Source organism: Mobula birostris, chromosome 24 (genome assembly GCF_030028105.1).
Source record: "Mobula birostris isolate sMobBir1 chromosome 24, sMobBir1.hap1, whole genome shotgun sequence".
In the NCBI taxonomy this organism is placed as follows: domain Eukaryota; kingdom Metazoa; phylum Chordata; class Chondrichthyes; order Myliobatiformes; family Myliobatidae; genus Mobula; species Mobula birostris.
Window position 1 is genome coordinate 59,119,481 of NC_092393.1, and position 26,747 is coordinate 59,146,227.

The window sequence follows — 26,747 nt, forward strand, 5'->3', positions numbered from 1 at the left end:
CAGTGCTGTGTATATAGCCAGGGAGCCTAAGACTTTTGCACAGTACCGTAGTAATATCATGTATTGCATTGTACTGCTGCCACAAAAAAGAAAAACAAATTTCATGATATATGTGAGTGATGACAACCTTGATTCTCATATGGGTCTCTATTGTGGACTGAGAGTGGGAGGGGGCAGAGAGAGGGGAGTCCTGGTTGGGATCCTTGACTTACTGACTGGAAGACCACAATCTGTGCAGACTGGTGGTAATATCTCCTCCTCACTGATGATTAATACTGGCGCACCTCAGGTATGTGTGCTTAGCCCACTTAGTTTGTTGTCTTTTACACACTGGCTGAGAGCGGTCTTCTATTGATTCTGTTGTGTTTCTTGCATTCTGTGAATGCCTGCAAGAAAATGAATCTCAGAGTTGTATATGTTGATAACAAAAATAAATTCACTTGAACTTTGAACTTCGAATCATTTGCAACTAACTGGGGTGAGAAGAAAGTTGAGATTATGATCAGATTAGCCATAATTTTATTAAATGGCAGAGCAGTGTTATAGGGTTGAGTGGTCTGCTTCCTCTCCTAATTCATATGTCTGTACGTAATCACCAAATTGATGATCCATCCAAGTTATCCTTGGCAAAGCAGAAGCTAAACTTTAATTAAATAGATGTACTCCACATGATACAAAGGAACAGTGAGAGCGCTGGAAAGGCTATAGAAATAGACGACATTCCAGCTAAATTATTAAAGTACTTATAAAGTAACACTAACATCTCCTGCAATCCATAAAATTGATCAACTATGTCTTTTCTACCAAAATACCAAAAAGTAAGAAAGAATCTAATCTGGCTAATTATTGACCCATTGGTTTACTCACCATCATCAATAATTTCCAGCTCATCAAAACACAGGGTATTACAACTCCAGCTCTTTAATGCATTGCCTGACTGTGTAATAACTGAAATTATACATTTGCACCTTGCATGTTCCAGGCAATAAACTTGCCAACAGGTGAGAGTACAATCAACAATTCCTCATTTTCATTCCCATCAGCAAGTCCATCACTATCAATATCTCAGACTAGACATATTAGTATTGTGGTTACATGAGTGGATGGCTACATGAAGCTAGTACGTGGTGCTACTGAAGGTGGGCAACAGCTTACTGGTGGTTCATAAAGCTTGCTTTTATTGTTTGCCCAATTTGTGTTTTTTTTTCTCTGTGCATTGAGTGTTGGTCTTTTTTTAAATTGGGTTCTTTCGGTTTTCTTATTTTGTGACTGCTTGTAAGTTGCTGAATCTCAGGATTGTATAATTTATACGTACTTTGATAATAACTGTACTTTGAACTTTGGAAGAGAATTCACCTCCAGAGTACTCAAAGATTTTCCACCAACATAAAGTCAAAAGTTCAATAGAATACTCTCAATTTTCTGAAACAATACTAGGCAGATTAGAGCCCATCACTTGATTCCCCACCATTGACGACATCTTCAAAAGTTGATTCCTCAAGAAAGCAGTATCCATCATTAAGTATCTCCGTCGTCCAGGACATGTCCTCTTCTCTCTGCTACTATCATGGAGGAGGTATAGGAGACTGAGGATACACACTCAACATTTCAGAAATAGCTTCTTCCCCCTGCTATTGGATTTCCAAATGTACATTGAAGCCATGTACTTTGTTCTCTTTCTGCAATACTTATTTTTTATATGTCTTATTGTAACATTTTTATGCATTACACTTTACCGTTGCTGTAAGACAAGTTTCACAACACATGTCATTGATAATAAGATTGATCCTGATTAAACTTTAGCAGCCCCAACCACAAGCCTGCAATGGTTGCGGTGGGTAACTTATATAAAATTCACTCACCCAGGCTGCTACAATGACACCCACTATAATCTCTACTACCAAGGGCAGCCAATGCCAGCAGTTTAAGGTGGTGGATCGCTACCACCTTCTTAAAGGTAGTTAGGATTAGGCAGTAAGTGTTGACATTACAAACTTCATTCATTCTGTAAGTGAATGAGAAAAGGGCCCAGTCTAAAAATGGTTCTGATACTGGTATCAAGTACTCAGCAGACCCAATCCATCATCTTTAAACCAGATGTAACTCAAAGGCATCTCCTTCCTGTCATCAGTTCATTTCTTTCTCTTCATCATCATTATCATTATGTGCCATGTCATATGATATGGGTGATCATGGTCTTTCTATGACTATGATTGTTCTTGGCAAATTTTTCTACAGAAGTGGTTTGCCATTACCTTTTTCTGGGCCGTGTCTTTACAAGACGGGTGACCCCAGCCATTATCAATACTCCTCAGAGATTGTCTGCCTGGCGTCAGTGGTCTCATAATCAGGACTTGTGATATGTACCAGCTGCTCGTACGACCATCCACCACCTGCTCCTATGGCTTCACATGACCCTGATCGGGAGACTAAGCACGTGCTACATCTTGCCCAAGGGTGACTTGCAGGCTAGCGGAGGGAAGGAGCATCTTATACCTCTTTTAGTAGAGACTTATCTTCACCCTACCATCCTTTCTTAATTTCACCTGTTTTCCTTGCTATCACTCGTGAAGTGACACAATAGCAACTCTACGAAAGATTTGCAAGTGATAAATGTATCTAACATTTATTGTACACACAGCTGAAACACTTTGATCAGGAAATTGACATCCACTTTAAAACATCCACTCTTTATTCACCCTGAAAATGAAAGTTTTGATTGCAGGGCCTCCCTGGGGGTTGGGAAATGAGGGATGATGGGTGACTGGCCATCAAATCATGGGAGTGACCTGGGATTGGATAAAATACAGGTGGTGTTAGCTGGCTAGATACAACATCCCAAATACGGCACAGGGGTTAGAGTGTTGATAGTAGCTGGCTAGTGATCATTACTTTGCTGTGGAGTAAGGGGAGATCTGAAGGCAAAGAAATTGGAGCCCCAGGCAGGTAGCACTTGGGTACCAGGCCAATCAGGATGGGTCTAGAGCAGGGGTTCCCAACCTTGGGTCCATAAACCCCTCTGTTAATGGTGGGGGTCCATGCCATAAAAATGATTGAGAACCCCTGGTCTAGAGTAAATCAGACAGAACATGATGGGTGGGAGTCAGGGTTTGGGTTAATTGAGGGAGATGGTATCAGACTGATTGGGGTCGGGGTTTGGGTTAATTGAGGGAGTCGGTATCAGACTGATGGGGAGTCAGGGTTTGGGTTAATTGAGGGAGATGATATCAGACTGATGGGGAGTCAGGGTTTGGGTTAACTGAGGGAGTCGGTATCAGACTGATGGGGAGTCAGGGTTTGGGTTAATTGAGGGAGATGGTATCAGACTGATGGGGAGTCAGGGTTTGGGTTAATTGAGGGAGTCGGTGTCAGACTGATGGGGAGTCAGGGTTTGGGTTCATTGAGGGAGTCGGTTTCAGACTGATGGGGAGTCAGGGTTTGGGTTAATTGAGGGAGTTGGTATCAGACTGATGGGGAGTCAGGTTTGGGTTAATTGAAGGAGTCGGTATCAGACTGATGGGGAGTCAGGGTTTGGGTTAATTGAGGGAGTCGGTATCAGACTGATGGGGAGTCAGGGTTTGGGTTAATTGAGGGAGTCGGTGTCAGACTGATGGGGAGTCAGGGTTTGGGTTAATTGAGGGAGTCGGTATCAGACTGATGGGGAGTTTCCGTAATGGATTTAGGGGTAGAGGGATAATGCTGGATAACTAAGCAACACACACGAAATGCTGGAGGAACTCAGCAGGCCAGGCAGCATTTATGGAAGAGAGTAAACGGTCAATGTTTCGGGCTGAGACCCTTCATCAGGACTTTCATGAATGTGTGTGTATTGCTTGGATTTCCAGCATCTGCAGATCTGGTGGATAACTGTTGGGACGAAACATTTGATAGAAAAATCACACCAGATGGAAGAGGGGGTTTTACAATTGGGAAATGGGAAAATGCAATTTAGATTCCAGGAATGCAGGATTAAACCGGAAATCGTCACAATCAATTCTACACACAAATGTAACCAATTTTAATGCACTTTGAGTCTAAATTTCTAAGCCAATATGTGGTAATTGGAGAAAATAAAAAGAACCTATTTACGTAACAATGAAAGAAATAACATCAGATAATTTTCTGAAATCTGATTGCTTTATTTACTCATTCTGTAGAAATCCAGTAGCATTTCATTGAAAAACTAATTGCTAATTACCCACAACTTCAATATCTTACATCCCAGTTGATTTTGAAGGTTTTAAAATTGTGTTGTTTTCTCACAGCTTGTAGGATTTTCCTTGAACACTGGGTAGTGGCTTTCTGACTTGTTATTCTAGAGGAATAAAAAGTATATAAGAACGTCAAGTTTGATCAGTTCAAAACAGCATTTCATTTAACTTCATAATGAAATATTCTGATATTAAATTAATACTACTTTCTTAACAAAATTTATACATTACACACTTTTTTTGCAAAATAACCAAGTATCTCTCTGTGAAGAGAACGGGGCTGAAAGTCCACAAAGACTTGTGTAGTGGGCTTTAGAAGTGACTTTCTTTAACATTATTTTCCAGAACAAGTGGAAGAACCTCCAATCAGTTGACCAGGAATCAAAAGGCCAAAGTTATACTCTGACAAAAATATTTTGTAGGATTTAACCTCATGTGCTCCCTTCACTTTTGAAGAAGTAATAGAGGGCTGATGCTAACAGTGAAGAATCTGAAACTAATTCTGGAATGTTCACTCTGTTTGAAAAAATTTTCTTAGGGGAGGTGCCTTGAAAAGTCAGTGGTTTCACCATGGGAAGTCTCTCAATCAATGAGAGAGAAAGGAGTGTACAGTGTTTGTACTTGTATGAACTCAAAGTTTAAAATGATACTTTTGAAAGATTTTTGAGCAAATTTTTGGAAAGATGAAGCTCTTTAAATATTTAGTAGGGTTTAAATGATATTCTTAGCAAGACTGATATTACGTGGAACATGGATTAAGAAATAGGTTGAGAAGTCAGAGGCAGAGTGGAGATAAAGGATAAAGAGTATGTTTGCTGATAAATGGGTGGCAACAAGTGATGTTCCCAGGGGTTGTTTTTGGAGTCTCAACATATCGCATATTGTTAGTGGCATGGAAAGGTTCAATGTTCAGGATTGTTTTAGACAACAAGGTAGAAAAGTTAAACACACCAGGTTGTGCTGATGGGAACAGAAATTTTCACCACAGTGTAAACAAACTAATGAGCAAGAAAACACTAGTAATGTCACAATGTGCACTGGTAATATTTGAACCCAATTCGGAAAGACAGACTCCGACGAGGAGACAGTGACCATAGTTTATTCATAATAATTCCAAAAGTACATTGGTGGCTCAACTGAGCGACACCACAAGACATTCTGAAAACTCGGACCCTGTGATTAGCACTAATAGAGAGTCTGTTTGAATAATACAAATAACACGGAATCCCTGAGCCTATCAAAATAAACTTAACAAGCTTAAACAGAAAGCACCAGGAGACCACATCACAAAGAGCAAGTCGCTCGAGAAAAACGCAAGGAACACGAAATGATTAATAACTGTTGTAAAACAACAGTTAACCAATTCAGGTGCTCTAAAGATCTTGGCGCCCGATGGTGTCCAGTGCCCCACACAGGCCCAAAGAGCTCATTACAAGTAAATAGAGCTCAAGAAGGACATGTGTAAAGTCACCTCAGTGGTCAAGTATTTTCTCAATTTTGATAAACTGTGAAGGAGTGCAGGTACTGAGACAGGAACAAAAAAAGCAATCAAAAGACAAACAGATTGGTGTTAGCTTTTATCTCAGAGGAAATCATAATACAGAAATTCTGCATTAGTTATTTAGAATCCTGGTCAAATCTCCTCCAAAACAGTTTGTTCAACTTAGATTACTGCACATTGGATCACATGGATTGACCCTAAGAAAAGATGCAAAAGATTCAGTGTGACACCATGACCGTACCCATCTGTGAAGAAGATGGGTCTGGAAATCCACCCTGACATCAGTGTGACAAATGAGGTGGCACGGTAGTGGAGTGGTTAGCACAATGCATTATAGTACCAGCAACCTGGATTCAGTTCCCAGCGATGTCTGCAAGGAGTTTGTATATTCTCCCTGTGACCACGTAGGTTTTTTCTGGGTGCTCCAGTTTCCACCCACAGTTCAAAAACCTACTGGTTGGTAGGTTAATTGGTCATTGTAAATTGTCCTGTGTTTAGGCTAGGATTAAATTGGGGTTTGCGGGCAGTGCAGTTCGAAGAGCCAAAAGGTCCTGTTTCACATTGTATCTCAATAAATAAAAATAAATTAATTAAATGATTTACTTTTGCAGACAATTTGCATTAAAGGCTAGAAATTCTATGAATACGAACATAGAGAACAGAGGGCTGACTGTGATTGGTTCAAAATTTCTGGAAAATTAAAAAGAGATAAAAAAATGCATGCACTATCTTCAAACTAGAATTCCTTCTCAAGAAAAGTCAAGAAGCACTTATTTCAATCAAAAAATATCTACAGCCTTAATATACACAGCCATCTGTATGTATTTGCTAAGTAATGGAAGTACACAATGCAGGTGGCTTGAGAGTCAAAGAAGTCTACATGTACCACTTCTGTCATGAGACCCTCAGGCCTGTGCAGCAAACCATAAAGCGTTCGGCTCCGAGGTTTCTAGAGCACCTGTATTTGTTCATTGTCATCTTTAACAAGTCATTAAGCCTTGATGTTAAGTTTATTTCGACTGGTGAGGGTTTTCTGCATTGTATGATTACTTAACTGGACTCCCGACGAGCACTTATTACTGGGTCCTAGCTTTGAGAATGTTACTTCTCACAGTGTTACCCTGCCAAGCCTCTGAAGTATTGTTGGAACTCCTATGAATAAACCCTAGTTGCTTTCTCCATATCGGAGTTGTCTTTCCTCTGCACTTGGGTTCCGTCATTGCCAAAGTGTACCATGACAATGTCAGTGCAGGGTACTTTGAATGCCTGTTCTCCAATTAAAGTGGCATTAATGATGTTGCCAGAATAACAAAAACACTATTATACCAGACTCCATAATTATATTTATGAAAGGTACACAATTATCTCACAGTTTTTGGTTTTTGAAGATGTTGTTTAATCCTGAAGACGAATTTATGAAAGGTGTGAACGACAGGAGCAATCAGTGCAGGATCCACCACTTCATTTCCACCTGTTACAAAGACATCAGAATTAATAGTCCAATAACACAAGGGGTCCAGTGTATTGTTTCATGAAAATGAAATATTCAAATCCTGTGCCAAGAATTAATTGCTACAAATTAAACATACTCTGTAATACAAACAGGATCTAGCTAGATTGAACTGAACTGAACTGAAACTATACATTTCTGAGACAAGATATCTGCAGATGTTGGAAATCCAAAGCAACACACAAAATACTGGAGGAACTCAGCAGCATCTGTGGAAAAGAGTAAACAATCAACATTTCAGGCCGAGACCCTTCATCAGGACTGGAAAAAGAGATAAGAAGTTAGAGCAAGTAGGAGGGGGAAGAAGTACAAGGTGGTAGATGATGGGTGAAACCAGAAGAGAGGGAGGGGTGCAGTAAAGAGCTGGGAAGCTGATAGGTGAAAGAGGTAAAGGGCTGGAGAAGGGGGAATTTGATAGGAAAGGGTAGAAGAGGGAATAAAGGGAAAGAGGAAAAGCACCAAAGGGAGGTGATGGGCAGGTAAGGAGATGAGCTGAGAGAGGAAAATGGTAATGGAAATGGTGAAGTGGGGGGGGGGTGCTATTACCAGAAGTTTGAGAAATTAATGTTCATTCCATCGGGTTGGAGGCTACCCAGACAGAATATATGGTGTTGCTCCTCCAACCTGAGTATGGCCTCATCGTGGCAGTAGAGGAGGCCACGGACTGACATGTCGGAATGGGATTGGGAAATAGAATTGAAGTGTGTGGCAACCGGGAGATCTTGATTTTTCTGGCGGACAGAGCATAAGTGCTCGGCAAAGTGGTCTCCCAATCTCTCATTGGGTCTCACCGATATACAGGAGGCCACATCAGGAGCAGCGGATACAGTAGATGACCCCAGCACTCACAGGTGAAGTGTTGCCTTGAGGGATAACTTTAGTCGGGTAGGGAATGATATTGCTAAAGAATGTGGAGTGTTTGATCTAAGGATAAGTCCTTCAGTAGTTTATCCGGTTGTAGCTCCATAGGAGATTGTATGGCCTGACATAGACTGGCATTTGTTAGAGGTAAAAAGGAAAGGAAAATATAACACTGATTTGGTAAGTGCATTCAACTGTCATGTGATGGAAAAGTATAGTGATTATACTCCGATTTATACAGATGGTGCTAAGGAACCTGAAACAGGAGTGACAGAGTTTGGGGTGGCTATACCAGCAAAAGAAATTAGAATCAGCGGAACATTAGGGGTGTATACAGTGGAGCTGCTGGCAGTGTTGGTTGCGTTGTGATGGGTGGAGAAAGCTAGACAAGTCAAAACATTGATATGCTCAGATTCATCCTCAGTTCTAGCAAGTTTAAGGTCTTTTCACTCAAACAGTCAGCAAGATGTACTTCATGAAGTCCTTCAGTCAGTCGCAAGAATTGCAAATCAGGGAGGTCAGGTAAAATTTCTATGGGTTCCAGCACATGTAGGGGTGGAGGGGAATGAGAGGGTGGATGAGTTGGCAAAGAGGGCATTAAAGAAAGAAAATATAGAAATGCACATTAGTATCAGTAAAGCAGAGGTTACATGTGTAATCTGGGAAAAAAATCAACCAAATGTGGCAAGAAAGATGGGACAGGGAGGGGAAGGGGAGGCATTTATACCAAATACAAAAAAGTGTTACAGGTACTAGGGTAGGTAGTGGATACAGAAGAGGGGAAACTGTGGACTAGGTTAAGGCTGGGGCACTATGAATTAAACAAAACATTGAAAATGATAGGGAAATACCAGACAGGATTGTGTGAGGAATGTCAGGAAGAGGAGTCAGTAGAACAAGTAGTTCTGAGTTGCAGGAAGTATGGGATACAGAGAGAGATGATGAGAATTAATCTAAGGGAATTGGGGGTACAGGAATTCACATTAAAAGGTTTGCTGGGCATGGGTGAAAGAACACAGGTCAGGGTACTTCTAGCTTTCTTAAGGGATACAGGGGTTTTTTATAGGATAAGATGGATAAGCTGGAATAGGGTACTAGGATGGCCAAAGATGGGAGGATAAAGTGTAGGTTAGGGTATGTGTGTGTGTGTGATTGGGTGAAGGGATTTAGAATGTAAGTCTATTGCACACTCCTGAGCAGGTGGTGGTGGTAATGCACCATTAAGCTGGGTGCCAACTGCCATAAAACAAGATGGAGGAGGAGAAGAAGAAGAAGAAGTGTTGCCTCATGTGGAAGGACTGTTTGGGGCCCTGAGTGGTAGTGAGGGAGGGAGGAAGAATACCTGAACATTTCTGATCTGTCTTGATGACTTTGTGGTTTGATGTTTTATATCCAGTGTTTCTCACTCAATTTTTTTGCCACATGAGTGATTTGTTCTTTTTTTTGCACGTTCAGGAGGGATGTTAATATTTTTCTTTGAATGGGTTCCATGATTTTGTTTCTTGGCTGTTGTGAGAAGATGAATCGTAGGGTTGTATACGGCATACATACTTTGATAATAAATGTACTTTGAATCTTTGAATCTATTGATACTGGTCCCAGCTAACTGTTGATGAGAGAATGCCAGGTGAAATGGAAATTGAAGATTGTGTGATGAGGGTGGGGGTGGGGATATGAAGGAGAATAAATAGCAATGTTGTTGGGGTTTGCAGTGGTGATCATCTTCATCATTACTTGAGGTGTCGTATGATGTGGGCAATCATGGTCAGTCCATGACTATGATTGTTCTTGGCAAATTTTTCTACAGAAGTGGTTTGCCATTGTATTCTTCTGGGCAGTGTCTTTACAAGACAGGTGACCCCAGCCATTATCAATACTCTTCAGAGATTGGCTGTCTAGTGTTAGTGGCTGCATAACCAGGACTTGTGATATGCACCAGTTGCTCATATGACCATCCACCACCTGCTCCCATGGTTTCATGTGACCCTGATCAGGGGAGAGGGGCTAAGCAGGTGTTACACCTTGCCTAAGGGTGATCAGCAGGCTAACGCCTTACATCTCCTTTGGTAGAGATATATCTCCACCGTACCACCTGGTAAGGAAGCTGTAAATCATCAAGGGTGAGTGATATTTGATTTTGTGATGGGGGTTCAGTAAAGTCAAATATTTCAAGGTCTAATTGGAAACTCTCTATAATTACCCTTAGAGGTCTCTGGATTACATTTATGGGTGATTTGCATCCATACTGGCAGTTTAAGAGAAAACCAAGTATGGGTGGTAACTGCACTATCACCCTTTTAGCAGGGCACTCCTATTTTATTTGGTTTGATAGCATATGTTTCTTAGAGCATCTCTGGTTGGAAGGTATTTTGAGCTCGGAAGTTAATTCAGTCTGCTCGCTTGCACCATGAAGGTTGTAGCTTCAAGCATCACTCCAAAGACACAAGCATTAAAATCTGCTCTACAACTGTAAATGTTAGACTGCCAGAGATGCCAATTCTTGGATGAAAGATCAAATGAATGCTTGCACTGCCTCTCAGGTGGGCATAAAAGATTTCATAGCACTTGACTGAAAAGCAGGAAAAAAGCTTGAAAACAAATTGCTCAATCAGCATCACAAACAAAAGAATATTATCTGGCCATACATGCTGCAATTTGTGCAACATTGAATTTTGTTTTCCTGTAATACTACAGTAATTTCACTTCAAAAGTACATAATTGGCTTAAAAGCACTTAGCGATAAGTTATTGATAAATGCAATTTTTTAATATACCATCTACTATACTGCAGTAAATATAGTGTTGTCCTGCCACCTGCTGGTGAAGTGTTGTATGGAAAGGATAAATTCACATAAACAGCTCAAAAGTAATTGAAGATTGTTTACAGTAGGAATTCCCAGATACTACTGTTCAGGTAAATTATATTTGGAAACCTGAGACCACTCACATATCTAACATAATAGATAAAATTTGAATACAACGTTCTTTCGTCATGTGCTATATCATATGACCATGATTGTTCTTGGCAAATTTTTCTACAGAAATGGTTTGCCATCGCCTCCTTCTGGGCAGTATCTTTACAAGATGGATGGCCCCAGCCAATATCAATACTCTTCAGAGATTCTCTGCCTAGCATCAGTGGTCGCATTACCAGGACTTGTGATATGAATCAGCTGCTCATATGACCTTCTGCCGCCTGCTCCCATGGCTTCACATGACCCTGATCGGGGGATTAAGCAGGTGCCACACCCTGTCTAAGGGTGACCTGCATGCTAGCTTAGGGAAGGACCGCTATATACCTCCTTTGGTAGAGATGTATCCCCATCCCGTCACCCAGTTGAACACAATACATTTGTGATTAACAAAAAAAAAACCTGAAAACATTCATGGTATCAGGCAAGATTTGTGAAATGAAAAAAACATTATTTTTCCAGATGAACGACACTTCATCAAAACTCAAAGAGAAAACAAGTAGGTTTTAAGTTGCAGAGAGGTTTGGGAAGGATAGATAGGGCCAAGGGTATATCTCTAATAATATGAGCTAACGGTTGTAGCAGAGATAAATTGCAAATGAGATCATCTGGTCAATGGGTTAATGGGGGAATGAGAGTGAGAATACAAACCAAGGGATTTAAAAGTTGCAAAATATAGGATATTCTGCACAAGTCAGGCTGTGTTAATGGAGAGATGGACTGGCCAGATTTGATGCAGAAAGTATAACATTTTCCATTATTTTGTTTACAGTTTATCTTTGTCCTGTCTATGCCTCCTCCAATCTTTCAGCTATTGAAAATCGGCTTGATAAAGAATCTGCAACTTGAAATATAAACTTTCACAGCTGCTGTCTTGACTTGCTGGACAATTTCAGTACTTTCTCTATTTTGGTTTATTTTTATTTATTGAGATACAGTGTGGAATAGACCCTTCCAGCCCTTCGAGCTGTGGCACCAAGCAACCCCCGATTTATCACAGGACAACTTACCCTACCAACCGGCATGTCTTTGGACTGTGAAAGGAGCAGGAGCACCCGAAGGAAACTCATGCAGTTACAGGGTAAACAGACAAACTCCTTACAGACAGGGGCGATAATTGAACCCTGGCTGCATTGTGCTAATCACTGTGCTACCGTGACACACTCATTCTTTGCATGCAGCTTCTTGGGTGTAGACTGGTACTCAATATCAACCCCAGGTAAATGCAGTTGGGTGGCAGCAAGTCTGGAAAGCTAGATCCAATAAAATTTGGCTATTTAGTATGACAGCTTTGCTACTGAAATCAACAATGGTGTCATCAGATAGTAAAAGAACTGAAAAGGTTTAACAAGAGATTCATTTGCAATAAATTGCATTGGATTTAATGAATGCTATTGCCATTTTCTCAGGGCTCCTTTGGATTCTTCCCCAGTGGACTATTGTAAATATTTATCAATTTAGTACTGTGAAATTAAATCAATTTCTTTCAACCACTCTCTCTGGCAAAGCATTACACACTCCAACAATCCTGATCCATGTGTTAAAAAAGTACATTCTAAATCCTCTTTCTCTTAGAGGCAATCTGCAATTATTTACTATGCGACAGCTGGAAACATTAAGGATCCCTTCATGATCAAAATCCTTCTTATTACATATTTTGCATTGTCTGCCGCAACTATCCCATTGTTTCAAATTTATTTGCAGAATATTAGATAAATTTGCAACCATTTGACCAGGCTTTCATCTGGACTTCCCATTTCCATTTTTGTTTCATTGTGCTATCTCACTCCTTCTTCATTTCTTTTGCCCCTGAAAGCTCGTTTATAACTTCAGAACAGTCAAATCTAGAGACAACGATGGTCCATGGTCTCTTGTTGTGTCACGATGAGGCCATCCTCAGGGTGGAGGAGCAACACCTTATATTCTGTCTGGATAGCCTCCAACCTGATGGCATGAACGTCAATTTCTCCTTCCAGTAACAGAAAAATTTTCCGTCTCCCTTCCCTTTTCTTCTATTCCCCACTCTGGCCTTTTATCTCTTCTCACTTGCCTATCACCTCCCCCAGTACCCCATCTCCTTCCCTTTCTCCTATGGTCCACTCTGATTCTTTCCTCTCCAGTCCTTTATCTTTCCCACTCACCTGGCTTCACCTATCACCTTCTAGCTATCCTCCCCCACCTTTTTAATCTGACATCTTCTGCTTTCCTTTCCAATCCTGAAGAAAGGTTTCTGCCCAAAACATCAACTGTTTGTTCTTTTCCATAAATACTGCCTGACCTGCTGAGTTCCTCCGGTATTTTGTGTGTGTTACTCTGGCTTTCCAGTATCTGCAGAATTTTTCGTGTTAAAAATAACAATATTCAGTTAGCTAATCTTCTGTCACCCGCCCTCAATAAACCTAAGGTCATGCTGAAGCCTTCTCTGTGTTCTCACTTGCACCAATGTCATTCAGCCACCACCATCTTAATATAACTTCCAGTATATCATCATTTTAAAACTATCAACTTTGTTCCCAAATCTTTGCACGGCATTGTACCTCATCCTTGCTGTAATCTTATCAAACACAGCAGTCCTGATCCTAACGAAGGATGTTGGCTTGAAACATCAACAGTATATTCCCCTCCATTGATGCTGTCTGACCTATTAAGTTACTGACCTACTGACTATACAATTGTGTAGCTAGGCACAGCTCAAGCACCATCTACAAATTTGCTGATTACATAACTATTGCTGGCAGAGTTTCAGATGGTGACGAGAAGGCGTACGGGAGCGAGACAGATCACCTGGTTGAGTGGCATCACAGCAACAACCTTGCACTTAACGTCCGTAAGACCAAAGAATTGATTGTGGACTTCAGAAAGGGTAAGACGAGGGAAAACACACGAGTCCCCATCGAGGGATCAGTAGTGGAAAGGGTGAGTTCACAAGGAGGTGCAGGAGTCTTAAGGCACACACTCAACGATTCAGGAACAGCTTCTTCCCCTCTGCCATCGGGGAGGAGGTGCAGGAGTCTGAAGGCACACACTCAATGACTCAGGAACAGCTTCTTCCCCTCTGTCATCTGATTTCTGAATGAACTATGAACCCATGAACACTACCTCACTACTTTTTTATTTCTATTTTTGCACTTACTATTTTAACTTTTTAAATATATATATTTACTGTTAATTTATAGCTTTCATTACTATGTATTGCAGTATAGTGATGCCACATAACAGCAAAATTTCATGACATATGCCAGTGATATGAAACCTGATTCTGAGTTCCCCCAGCATTGTGTGTGTTACAGTGATTCTCCTGCCTTGTATTGTATACTGTATCATGATGATGTGCAGCTTGTATAAATGGCTGGGCCACAAGAGATGCTGCAGATGCACATCAGACCTGATGAAGTGACTTGGGTTGAAACCTCAACTCTTTATTTCCCTCTATGGATACTGCCTGCCCTGCTGAATTCCTCCAGCATTTTGTGTGTGTTGCTTATAAGTAGCTAGGTTGAGTCTTTATTGATAGGAGATTGCTGATAGTACTTGCCATCCAAAAAATGAATTTACCTTGATAATTGAACCTATCCTGTATCCAAGTTCTAGAAACAATGCTTTTGACATTAGTCCCTGCATTATTCCTTCCTGTCTCTGAACACTTAATTCCTTCTTTGCATCTCTTCCAAGACCATCCATGCTATGTCAGCATGGTGCTTTCTCTGGCCATGTCAGCTATTATGCTCAAAGGCTGCACGTGAAAACATTGAGGTTGATGTCATGAATATCTAATAGTACTTCAGCTAGTGCCTGTTTGAAAGGAGATGGATTACGGCCGCAGTAAAACACTAAATTGCATTGTCCTGTACAAGTGTCAACAGTAGCTGACCTTGCCAAAGATCCGGTGCACAGCCTGGATTAATAGTAATGGTAGATACGTTTCGAGTGATGGGATAGGGATACGTCTCTACCAAAGGAGGAGTAAGGAGCTCCTTCCCTCTGCTAGCCTGTAAATCACCCTTGGACAAGGTGTAGCATCTACTTAGCCCGCGCCCCCCCCCCCAAAATCAGGGTCACGTGAAGCCACGGGAGCGGGTGGTGGATGGTCGTATGAGCAGCTGGTGCACATCACAAGTCCTGGTTACGTGACCACTGACGCGAGGCAGACAACCTCTGAAGAGTATTGATAATAGCTGGAGTCACCCAAATGTAAAGACAGTGCCTAGAAGAAGGCAATGGCCAGCCACTTCAGTAGAAAAATTTGCCAAGAACTATCATGGTCATGGAAAGACTATGATCATGTCATACGACACGGCACATAATGACGATGATGAGCCACACTTATCACTACAGTTATGAAGCCCACTATAATGCAGTTCCCAATATCTAATCTCACTTTAATTATACCATAGACAGTTGTCATCAGGGATATAAATGTCACAGCAGTAGCTCAGTAGTGCAAGTGTTCTAGATTCAGAGAATTATCTGAAAAGACGACTGTTGATATTTCCCCAACTTGCCACTCTTCAGTGCCCTTGCTGTTACTCAGATGCCTCTCCGTCTGTTCCATTAATTACCTTTCTGAAATAACTTATTATTATTGACGCTGTCTCCCTAACTTGCCTTTACGACACTGATAATTTTTTAGAATGAGATTCATGTATCTGAATGGGGAGAGAAGATGGCGGCGCGACGACAGCACGCGCGACCACTTCGGTAATGAATATCTGTTATCTGTCAAGTAGGGGACTGTGCACAATCCTGATTTGATGGGGACAGACGTGAGAGCACAGCGGAACATCTGGAAAACTTCTGAAATGCCTGCTTTGCTACCGCTGCTACGGTGTGGTAACCAGAATCTCCGGAGCGGAAGGCCCCAAAGTAACCTCGGCTTTGCGTGTTTCAGCGGCCAGGGAGAAGTCGAAGGCGCTCGGCAGAGGATGGCACTCGGGAGGCTCTATCAGAGAGGCTAGTCGGAAGCTCCAAGCTTTCGGACGGATGGACTCAGGGTTGGCTGCTTCCAAGGTATCGGCAAGTTGACGGTGCCTGGATGTTTATGGCAGGGAGTTTCTCCCTTTTGCCACCTGCTATCCGGGACTCAGGAGTCGATTGACTCGGGACTTTGAGACTTTCTTTTACTGTGCCTATGGTCTGTTCTTTATCAAATTATGGTATTGCTTTGCACTGCTGTAACTATATGTTTTAATTATGTGGTTCTGTCAGTGTTAGTCTTTGGTCTGCCCTGTTTTCTGTGATATCACTCCGGAGAAACATTGTATCATTTCTAAATGCATGTATGCATTTCAAAATGACAATAAAAGAGGACTGAGTATTCTCATAATCTAATGTATCTAAATCCTACAGGTTCCAAAACTACAATACTCATTTGAAATATATTTTTCATGAATCTTTCCCAAAACCTTTTGTACTATCAGATTCTGAGGTAATTTCGAGAATGTCCCCTAAACCTATTTCATTCACAGCATAGTGGTTAGCACAATACTTTACAGTATAAGTGACACAGGTTCAATTCCCGCTGCTGTCTGTAAGGAGTTTCTACGTTCTCCCCATGACTGGGTGGGTTTCCTCTGGGAGCTCTGGTTTCCCCCCATAGTCTAAAGACAACCAGTGAGTAGGTTAATTGATCATTGTAATTGTCTTGTGATTAGGCTAGGGTTAAATCGGGGGTTGCTGGGCGGTGCGACTAGCAGGGCTGGAAGAGCCTTTTCTGTGCTGTATCCCAATCAATAAAAATCAATAAACAAATAAATCTTTAACTATATATTATAATTGATAGTCAGAACTGATTGAAATTGTGTTATTTCAGAAAAAGAAAATTAATCTGAAGATGCTTTGTGCTAATGCTGTGAACCTTGAGGTCGACCTGATGATTTAAAACAGCTTACTTACCAGTGAATAAACTAATTGTTAATCCAACCAATACAGTGCTCAGACAAGCGATTGGGCTGTAATAGAGATAGGATAAGGAGTAGAAATCTTCTGCTATGCTGGGCCTGAAATATATTAAGAAAATAAAAGAACCATCATTGTCGGAGTTAAAGTGCGTCTCAGGATAATTTTAAAATATAATAGCCCCACCAACTCTTCATCTGCTTTATTCAGTACATTATATCATATACATTTAGCAGCTCACTATCTCTGTCATGGGGTGTAGGGGATGACCAGGGAGGGGTAGCACCTCTGGTGAAGGTGCTTGTCGTGTCCATTCAGGGGCAGCTCACTCATCTTCAGTTCCACCAGACATTGAACTTACCTGTGGCTGTAAGGAGCTGTTTGCATGTGACTGTGGCCAGAAGTTGGTACACTGCTTCGACAGGCGGTCTAAACCAGGTGAGGGTAGCCAGCAGCCTCATACTCTAGTGAGGTAGGGACATGCTTGTCCTGGCATGCAAAGTCAACTCCAGCAGACTGGACAGATAAGATCTACAGTGAGTTTCAATGGCCAGGAAGGCGGCACTGCGATGTTTCACAGAGAGTGAAGGGCATAACAAGATACAGAAGATGTCATGATTGTAAACTGCAACCAAGGACTCCACTTTGTGACGCTTGTACCCCCAGAACCTGGACTTCTGAAGTCACGGGAGTGGAACCCCCCATTGCAATAAAAATTCTCCTACACAGGTCTCCTGTCATCATCAGAACAACAGACAGCAACCATCTCTGTCACCTTTCTACATCAGGGTCCTCCCAACATTTTCATACCATAGACTAAATACCATTAAGCAAGGGTCTGTGGACCCCAGGTTGGGAACTTTTCTAAATAATAGTCCTGATCTTAATGGAGAGTACAATTTAACAGTGCAGAATCTGATGGATTTGAATGTATCTATGAACCTAAGTCCCCTTCCAGTCATCTTCACCTGCAGGAAACCAACAATAGTTTCAATATTTTGGCCTCTGGTTAAAACAGTATTTAAGGTCTGGTGATGTGTTTCATTTGGAATCAATGCTTTACAGTACCAGCCACCTGAGTTCAATTTCCACTGCTGCCTGTTAGGAGTTTGTACATTCTCCCTGTGACTGCATGGATTCTCTCCAGGTACTCTGGTTTCCTCCCATAGTCTAAAGATGTACTAGTCAGTAGGTTAATTGATCATTGTAAATTGTCCCATGATTAGGCTAGAATTAAATCAAGGGATTACTGGATGACATGGCTTGAAGTGCCAGAATGGCCTATTTCACGCTGCATCTCAAGAAATAAATAAATAAATAAATAAAATTGAACAGCATGTTATTGTTTAGCTAAATGAAATGCACAATAGTTTCTAAAACAGTGGAGAAAAAGAGAATTAAGTATTCTGTAATGCAACTATCTGTAGAAAGTAAAGAAAGAGATAGAACACAGAAAACCTACAGCACAACACGGGCCCTTTGGCCCACAATCCTGTGCCGAACATGTACTTACTTTAGAAATTACCTAGAGCTATCCATAGCCCTCTATTTATTTAAGCTCCATGTACCTATCCAGGAGTCTCTTAAAAGATTCTATCGTATCTGCCACCACCACTGTCGCCAGCAGCCCATATCACGCACTCACCACTCTCTGCATAAAAAACTTACCCCTGACATCTCCTCTGTACCTAATTCCAAGCACCTTAAAACTGTGCCCTCTCGTGCTAGCCATTTCCGCCCTGGGAAAAAGCCTCTGACAATCCACGCGATCAATGCCTCTCATCATCTTATACACCTCTATCAGGTCACCTCTCTTCCTCTGTCGCTCCAAGGAGAAAAGGCCAAGTTCACTCAACCTATTCTCATAAGGCATGCTCCCCAAACCAGGCAACGTCCTTATAAACGCAAACACGAGGAAATCTGCAGATGCTGGAAATTCAAGCAACACACATCAAAGTTGCTGGTGAACGCAGCAGGCCAGGCAGCATCTATAGGAAGAGGTACAGTCGATGTTTCGGGCCGAGACCCTTCATCAGGACTAACTGAAAGAAGAGCTAGTAAGAGCTCTTACTAGTTCTCCTTTCAGTTAGTCCTGATGAAGGGTCTCGGCCCTAAATGTCGACTGTACCTCTTCCTATAGATGCTGCCTGGCCTGCTGCGTTCACCAGCAACTTTGATGTGTGTTGCTTGAACGTCCTTATAAATCTCCTCTGCACCCTTTCTATAGTTTCCACATCCTTCCTGTAGTGAGGTGACTAGAACTGAGCACAGTACTACAAGTGGAGTCTGACCAGGGTCCTATATAGCTGCAACATTACCTCTTGGCTCTTAAACTTAATCCCACAATTGATGAAGGTCAATGCACCGTATGCCGTCTTAACCACAGAGATAACAAAGAAAAATGCTTTATACAAGCAAAACAGTTTTGAAAGTTGGACTATAATAGATCCAAATAATTTATTACATTTCTAGAGTTCCAGGGATGTTTCTCCTGGCTGAGATGTCTGGAACTGGGGCTAGAGTCCCATGTTAACAACTGTGATGAGGAGAAATTTCTCCTCCGAGAAGATGGTGAATGTTAGATATTGTTTACACTGCATTTGGTGTAGAGGCTCAGTCATTGGTCTAGAGGCTCATTTATTGCTGTAGAAGCTTAGTCATTCATGTAGAGGTTCAGTCATTCGTGTAGAGGTTCAGTCATTCGTGTAGAAGCTCAGCCATTCGTGTAGAAGCTCAGCCATTGGTCTAGAGGCTCAGCCATTGGTGTAGAGGCTCGGCCACTGGTGCAGAGGCTCGGCCACTGGTGCAGAGGCTCGGCCACTGGTGCAGAGGCTCGGCCACTGGTGCAGAGGCTCGGCCACTGGTGCAGAGGCTCGGCCACTGGTGCAGAGGCTCGGCCACTGGTGCAGAGGCTCGGCCACTGGTGCAGAGGCTCGGCCATTGGTGTAGGGGCTCGGTCATTGGTGTAGGGGCTCGGTCATTGGTGTAGAGCAGGGGTCCCCAACCTTTTTTGCATTGCGGACCGGTTTAGTATTGACAATATTCTTGCGGACCGGCCGACCCAGGGTGGGGGGAGGGGGAGGGTTGCCAACGGACAATAGTAGCAGTCAAATATGTTGTTTACCCAGAGAGAGACTACAATGACCATGAGGCCTTGCGCGGACACTAGTGCGCATGCATGACTTGCGCATGTACCTGCCAATTTCTCCCTACAAATCGTTTTTAGCGATTCTATTCGGGGGGGGCGGGGGGGAGTGTTAATCACGACCGGAACATAGGTGATTAAGTGGCTAATACACTCAATTTCGTTTCTAAAAGGGTTTATCCAACGAATTTAATATTAAACACACAGCGCATATTTTCCTCGCATGAATTTAGTGATAAGTCAATTATCAGGAGAGCTTGAAGTAAGTGTTGAACGAACTTCCAGTAGAAGTGGTAGAGGCAGGTTCGATATTATCATTTAAAGAAAAATTGGATAGGTATATGGACAGGAAAGGAATGGAGGGTTATGGGCTGAGTGCAGGTCGGTGGGACTAGGTGAGAGTAGCGTTCGGCACGGACTAGAAGGGGCGAGATTGCCTGTTTCCATGCTGTAATTGTTATATGGTTATCTAAGTAAGTCAATAGCATCATAGCATTTAAGTAACGTCTGGATATTAAACACACAGCACATATTTTCCCTGTATGAACATATAAAATCATTGCAACACACCAATATCGCTGAATCAGTGGAAGTCCTGGGTTTGTTTCCCTGCAACAACACGGTCCTATCGAGGGGTGATGGGAGACAGCGATACTCGAAGGGGGTTCCTTATGTACAGTCTATTCCACAATTTAATTTTCGTTGCATTCATTGCAGAGATATGTTGGAAATGGAAGAAACATTTTCAGTGCTTTCGTGGCTATCTCAGGATATTCAGCCTTGACTTTGATCCAGAATGCCGGCAGAGATGTTATGTCAAACATACTTTTAAGCCTGCCGTCATTTGCAAGCTGGAGGAGTTGATCTCCTTCCCGCGCTGATATGGATGACGCGCAGGTAATGACCTCGCGTGCGTTCAAGCTGAACAGTGGGCGTGACAGGGAATGAGAAAAGGTGCAGCTGACTCATATCGCGAAATCATATCGTTTCCTTGCAGCCCGATAGCACATGCTCTGCGGCCCAGTACCGGTCCGCGGCGCGGTGGTTGGGGACCGCTGGTGTAGAGGCTCGGTCATTGATGTAGAGGCTCGGCCATCAGTGTAGAGGCTCGGCCATCGGTGTAGAGGCTCGGTCATCGGTGTAGAGGCTCGGTCATCATGTAGAGGCTCGGCCATTGGTGTAGAGGCTCGGCCATTGGTGTAGAGGCTCGGCCATCGTGTAGAGGCTCGGCCATTGGTGTAGAGGCTCAGCCATTGGTGTAGAGGTTCAGCCATTGTGTAGAGGTTCAGCCATTGTGTAGAGGTTCAGTCATTGTGTAGAGGTTCAGTCATCGATGTATAGCCTCTGTCATTGACTGTAAAGGCTCAGACATTGGTGGACACTCAGGCATTGACTGCATTCAAAATAGGGATTGACACATTTCTGGATATTAAAAGAACCAAGGGATATGGAGAAGGCAGAAAAATAGTATTGAGGTAGAAAGCCAACCATGATCTTCTCAGATGGGCCAATTTTGGCCTACTATAGTCCCCATGTTATTATGCTATCATTGCAATTCAATTCCATTCCATTTCTAATAACTTATTTTTCACTCATATTCATAAGATATTGATTTTGAGCATGAAATCTCCAATTAAACTATCATTGACAGATTTTTTGGGGCGATGGAAATGTAGGTGCCCACGTCATTCTGTATGAACATGGTCCTTGCTGATCTTTTAAAGAGTTAATTTCTTTTTTTAACGCATGTTTTTGTCCTTGTATCCTTTCACCAATTCTGTTTCTCCACATCTACCCTATCAAATCAGTCCATCATCTGAAATATGTTAATTAGATTATTTCTTAATCTCTAAACTTAAAAAGTATCTATGCAAATTGTACTTTTAACTACTTCAGCTATATTATTTTGGTAAACATGTGGTCTTTAAAGGAACATGATTTAGAACTGAAAAATGTTATCAAGATTAAATTTCATTAAGTTGTACATTTGTCAAACACTGATAATCCTAAATATTATTAGGATAAACTACAAGTTAGCTGGCAATCATACACAAGAATAATTCCAAAACTAAATATTATTTTAATGCAGTGACCTCAATTGAACATTAATTCAGTGACTTGCCTTTCTTGAATTGGAGACATAATGGTTGTTATCAGCGTTGTTCCATTCATTGGAGTTGAGGTGGTGAAGTTTGACAGTGGACAGCCTGATACTGATGTTGGAAGTAATCCCGTGAATTTATCAGTTGGTGGATAGATCTGAGCAGCAATTCCTAGCCACATCGAAAGTGACAATCCAGCAAACAAACCTACAAATGCACCCTGGCATAGACAAAAAAAAATAAAGCTTTCTATTATTTTCAGAATGCATTCTACAGCAAATGAAACAGGATGATGAATTGGAAATTTTTGACATCCATAGGGCTATGGCAAGTGCAATAGAATAAAACAGCATTCATCTTTCCTCAACCTTAGAGATACTACACCAAATTCAGGAGCTGCTACTCCTGATGTGAAAGATGACCCATTAAATTATGTGACATTATATTTATATATATATATATAGGCATCCGTTAGTCTCATGAGACAATGGATTTACGCCTTGGAAGGTTTCCAGGGTGCAGGCCTAGGCAAGGTTATATGGAAGACCAGCAGTTGTCCATGCTGCAAGCCTCCCCTCTCCACGCCACCGATGTTATCCAAGGGAAGGGCATTAGGACCCATACAGCTTGGCACCAGTGTTGTCGCAGAGCAATGTGTGGTTAAGTGCCTTGCTCAAGGACACACGCGCTGCCTCAGCCAAGGCTCGAATTAGCGACCTTCAAATCACTAGATGAACGCCTTGGCCACGTGCAACACACATGCCATTATAAGCTTAATAATAATTATTATTTCTAGAGCACTTTTATACAGCTAATGTAGCTTTACAGTGGGTTAAAGTGCAAACATGAAAATAAAAGACAAAAAATGCTAGTTCATGTCTAACAAGCCTGATAGAGTTCTTTGAGGAGGTGACCAGGAATATAGATGAGGGTAGTGCAGTGGATGTGATCTATATGGATTTTAGTAAGGCATTTGACAAGGTTCCACACAGTAGGCTTATTCAGAAAGTCAGAAGGCATGGGATCCGGGGAAGTTTGGCCAGGTGGATTCAGAATTGGCTTGCCTGCAGAAGGCAGAGGGTCTTGGTGGAGGGAGTACATTCAGATTGGGGGATTGTGACTAGTGGTGTCCCACAAGGATCTGTTTTGGGATCTCTATGTTTAGTGATTTTTATTAACGACCTGGATGTGGGGGTAGAAGGGTGGGTTGGCAAGTTTGCAGACGACACAAAGGTTGGTGGTGTTGTAGATAGTGTAGAGGATTGTCAAAGATTGCAGAGAGACATTGATAGGATGCAGAAGTGGGCTGAGAAGTGGCAGATGGAGTTCAACCTGGAGAAGTGTGAGGTGGTACACTTTGGAAGGACAAACTCCAAGGCAGAGTACAAAGTAAATGGCAGGATACTTGGTAGTATGGAGGAGCAGGGGGATCTGGGGGTACACGTCCACAGATCTCTGAAAGTTGCCTCACAGGTGGATAGGGTAGTTAAGAAAGCTTATGGGGTGTTAGCTTTCATAAGTCGAAGGATAGAGTTTAAGAGTCGCAATGTAATGATGCAGCTCTATAAAACTCTGGTTAGGTCACACTTGGAGTACTGTGTCCAGTTCTGGTCGCCTCACTATAGGAAGGATGTGGAAGCATTGGAAAGGGTACAGAGGAGATTTACCAGGATACTGCCTGGTTTAGAGAGTATGCATTATGATCAGAGATTAAGGGAGCTAGGGCTTTACTCTTTGGAGAGAAGGAGGATGAGAGGAGACATGATGGAGGTGTACAAGATAATAAGAGGAATAGATAGAGTGGATAGCCAGCGCCTCTTCCCCAGGGCACCACTGCTCAATACAAGAGGACATGGCTTTAAGGTAAGAGGTGGGAAGTTCAAGGGAGATATTAGAGGAAGGTTTTTTACTCAGAGAGTGGTTGGTGCATGGAATCCACTGCCCGAGTCAGTGGTGGAGGCAGATACACTAGTGAAGTTTAAGAGAATACTAGACAGGTATATGGAGGAATTTAAGGTGGGGGCTTATATGGGAGGCAGGGTTTGAGGGTCGGCACAACATTGTGGGCCGAAGGGCCTGTACTGTGCTGTACTATTCTATGTTCTATATATGTTAAAAGCAAGGTTAAATAAATAGATTTTGAGTTGGTGTTTAAAAGTGCCAACTGAGTTTGCATCCCTTATAGTTTTAGGTATTGAGTTCCACAGTTTAGGAGTGTAATTCAAAAAAGCTCACCTGTCAATTCTCTTTTGAAGGAGATTGTTTAAGTTAAAGGGACCACTGGAAGAAGACCTGAGAGCTCGAGCAAGATTATAAAACCAAAGTGATTCTGTGATGTAATTGGTCCCAGACCACTGAGAGCTTTAAAATCAAGTAAGAGAACACAGAGTAGTGAGGATGGGAATGATGTGCTCCCTCCTCCTGGTTTTAATTAAAAGTCTAGCAGCGCCATTCTGAAAGAGTTGAAGTTTGTCAATAGATTGGTTTGGAAGGCCAGCGAAAAGTGCATTGCAGTGATCTACTCTGTCAGATATGAAGCTGTGATTTGTTTTTCAGCTTCAATACATGACGGAAACAGATGTACCTTTTCAATATTTCTGAAGTAAAGAAATAATGCTTTGGTCATTTTCTTTATGTGAGATTTAAAATTCAAATCTGAGTCAAGAATAACACCAAGGCATGTTACTTCTGAATTTACAAGGACAGCCAAGTTCTCAAGTTTATCAAGAAGTTTATCTCTTTTAGCTTTAGAAACAATCAGAACTATTTCAGTTTTACCTTCATGTAGTCTTAGGAAATTATTGCTCATCCATTTGTTTATTACAGCCATAACAAAAGTCAGAGAAGATAGCGTGTTACCGTTATCAGGCTCAACAGAGATATACAATTGTGTGTCGTCTATATGGAAATCAAGTTTATGCTCCCTCATTATATCTCCCGAGGGGAGCATGTACTGCATAAGGAGAAGAACAGGAGACCAAAACAGCTTTCCTGAGCAACACCAAAATGTACATCATATCGCTTAGAAAATTAGTCTCCAAGACAGACAAAATTTTCTCTCTAAGAAATATGAACAAACCCAATTAAGGGCACTACCAGAGAGACCAACCCAGTTCTCAAGGTGGTCTACAAAAATGTTGTGGTCAATTTTCTTGAAGGCAGCACTTAGATCTAGAAGAATTAAAACTGAGATTCTGTGGAATCAGTGCTGAGCCTATGGTTGCTGACTATTTTGGTAAGGGCTGTCTCCGTGCTGTGGTTTGCTCTAAAACCAGACTGAAATTTCTCTAGAATATTGTTCTCATTCAGAAAGTTGTTGATTTAATTGAAAATAAGTTTCTCAAGAATCTTGCCCAGGAAGATTTGATTTAGGCCTATAGTTAGCTGGTACCTCATTATCAAGGTTTAATTTTTCAGGTAGGGATTTGACACTCACAATTTTGAAGGCATCTGAAAATACTCCAGTTTCAGGGGATGTTAATAATTTTAATTGTTAATTAAGGGATGTTAATAATTAAAGCACTATTAGAAGATTATTAAAATGTGTGGTAGGGTTATAGAGCTCTGAATCAGAAATATTTGTAACTTTGATATGGTTGCCATCTTTTTAACAAGGTTGATTACAGATGTTACCAGTATCTGTAGCTATATTCTCCCTAATGGAAGTAATTTTGTTGATAAAAAGTAATGCGAATTCCTCACGTTTTGTGGCAGATGCTATTATGTATTTAATATTTCAGTAATATGAGTGATATTGTAAATATATTGTTTGATTAAGCATTCTTTGTTCCTTACATCATGCGTTACAGGTTATATGTGAAAATACCTGAACAGCATACGTCACACACCACCATGTCATAAGAGGGCACCTTGCTAAAAGTAAAAATGAAGTTTACATGCATCTCTCGGGCTCCCTTGTTTTCCTTCCAATTAAATTTTTTTTAGTTACAAAACATAACAGGTACTTGACTGAGATCATTATAGGGTGGGTAGGGTTTAACAATTAGTTGAGAACAATATCCTTGAATTGCACTAAATGTAATTGACTCAGAAAAGATGGAGCAGTTCAAAACTAGGTACCCATGAGATGTTGTGGATCAGCAGCAGCTGGAATGTTTACCATGACAATCTATAACCTAAGAGCCTGACATACCTGTCACATTACCAATATCATCAAATTAGAGATCAATCCTGGTTCACTAAGCAATACAAAAGGGCATGTCAGGAATAGCCTTGGTTACACTTAGAAGTCATGAGGTGCTAGTCGAATGAAGTTTCACTACGCACAAGAAACTCTAGAATCCGAGAGCAGTAAACAAAGCTATGTGATCTGGGAGCAGTTTTGGGCCCCAGATCTAAGAAAGGACATACAGGCATTGGGGAGAATCTAGAGGAGGTTTACAAGAATGAACCTGGAAATAAAAGTCCAAGTTTAATTGTCATTCAAACATACATGAGTACCTATGAATACAGCCAAACAAAACAGTGTTCCTCTGGGGCCAAGGTGCAAAAACAGTGCACAAAGTACATGGTACATAGAGCACATATAAG

General features: G+C 41.6%; 1 protein-coding gene across 1 annotated transcript in view; it reads right to left on the bottom strand.

Moving 5' to 3' along the window:
• Nucleotides 1-4,230: 4,230 nt before the first annotated feature.
• The window catches only part of LOC140187106 (sodium-coupled monocarboxylate transporter 1-like), a 74,065-nt gene continuing 51,548 nt past the window's right edge, over nt 4,231-26,747 (bottom strand). The window contains exons 14-17 of the mRNA XM_072242059.1: nt 22,217-22,416; nt 16,947-17,050; nt 7,083-7,183; nt 4,231-4,315 (exon numbers count right to left, since the gene is read on the bottom strand). Coding sequence (XP_072098160.1) covers nt 4,241-4,315; nt 7,083-7,183; nt 16,947-17,050; nt 22,217-22,416 — 480 coding nt within the window. The 3' untranslated portion in view covers nt 4,231-4,240. The remainder of the gene's footprint in view (nt 4,316-7,082; nt 7,184-16,946; nt 17,051-22,216; nt 22,417-26,747) is intronic.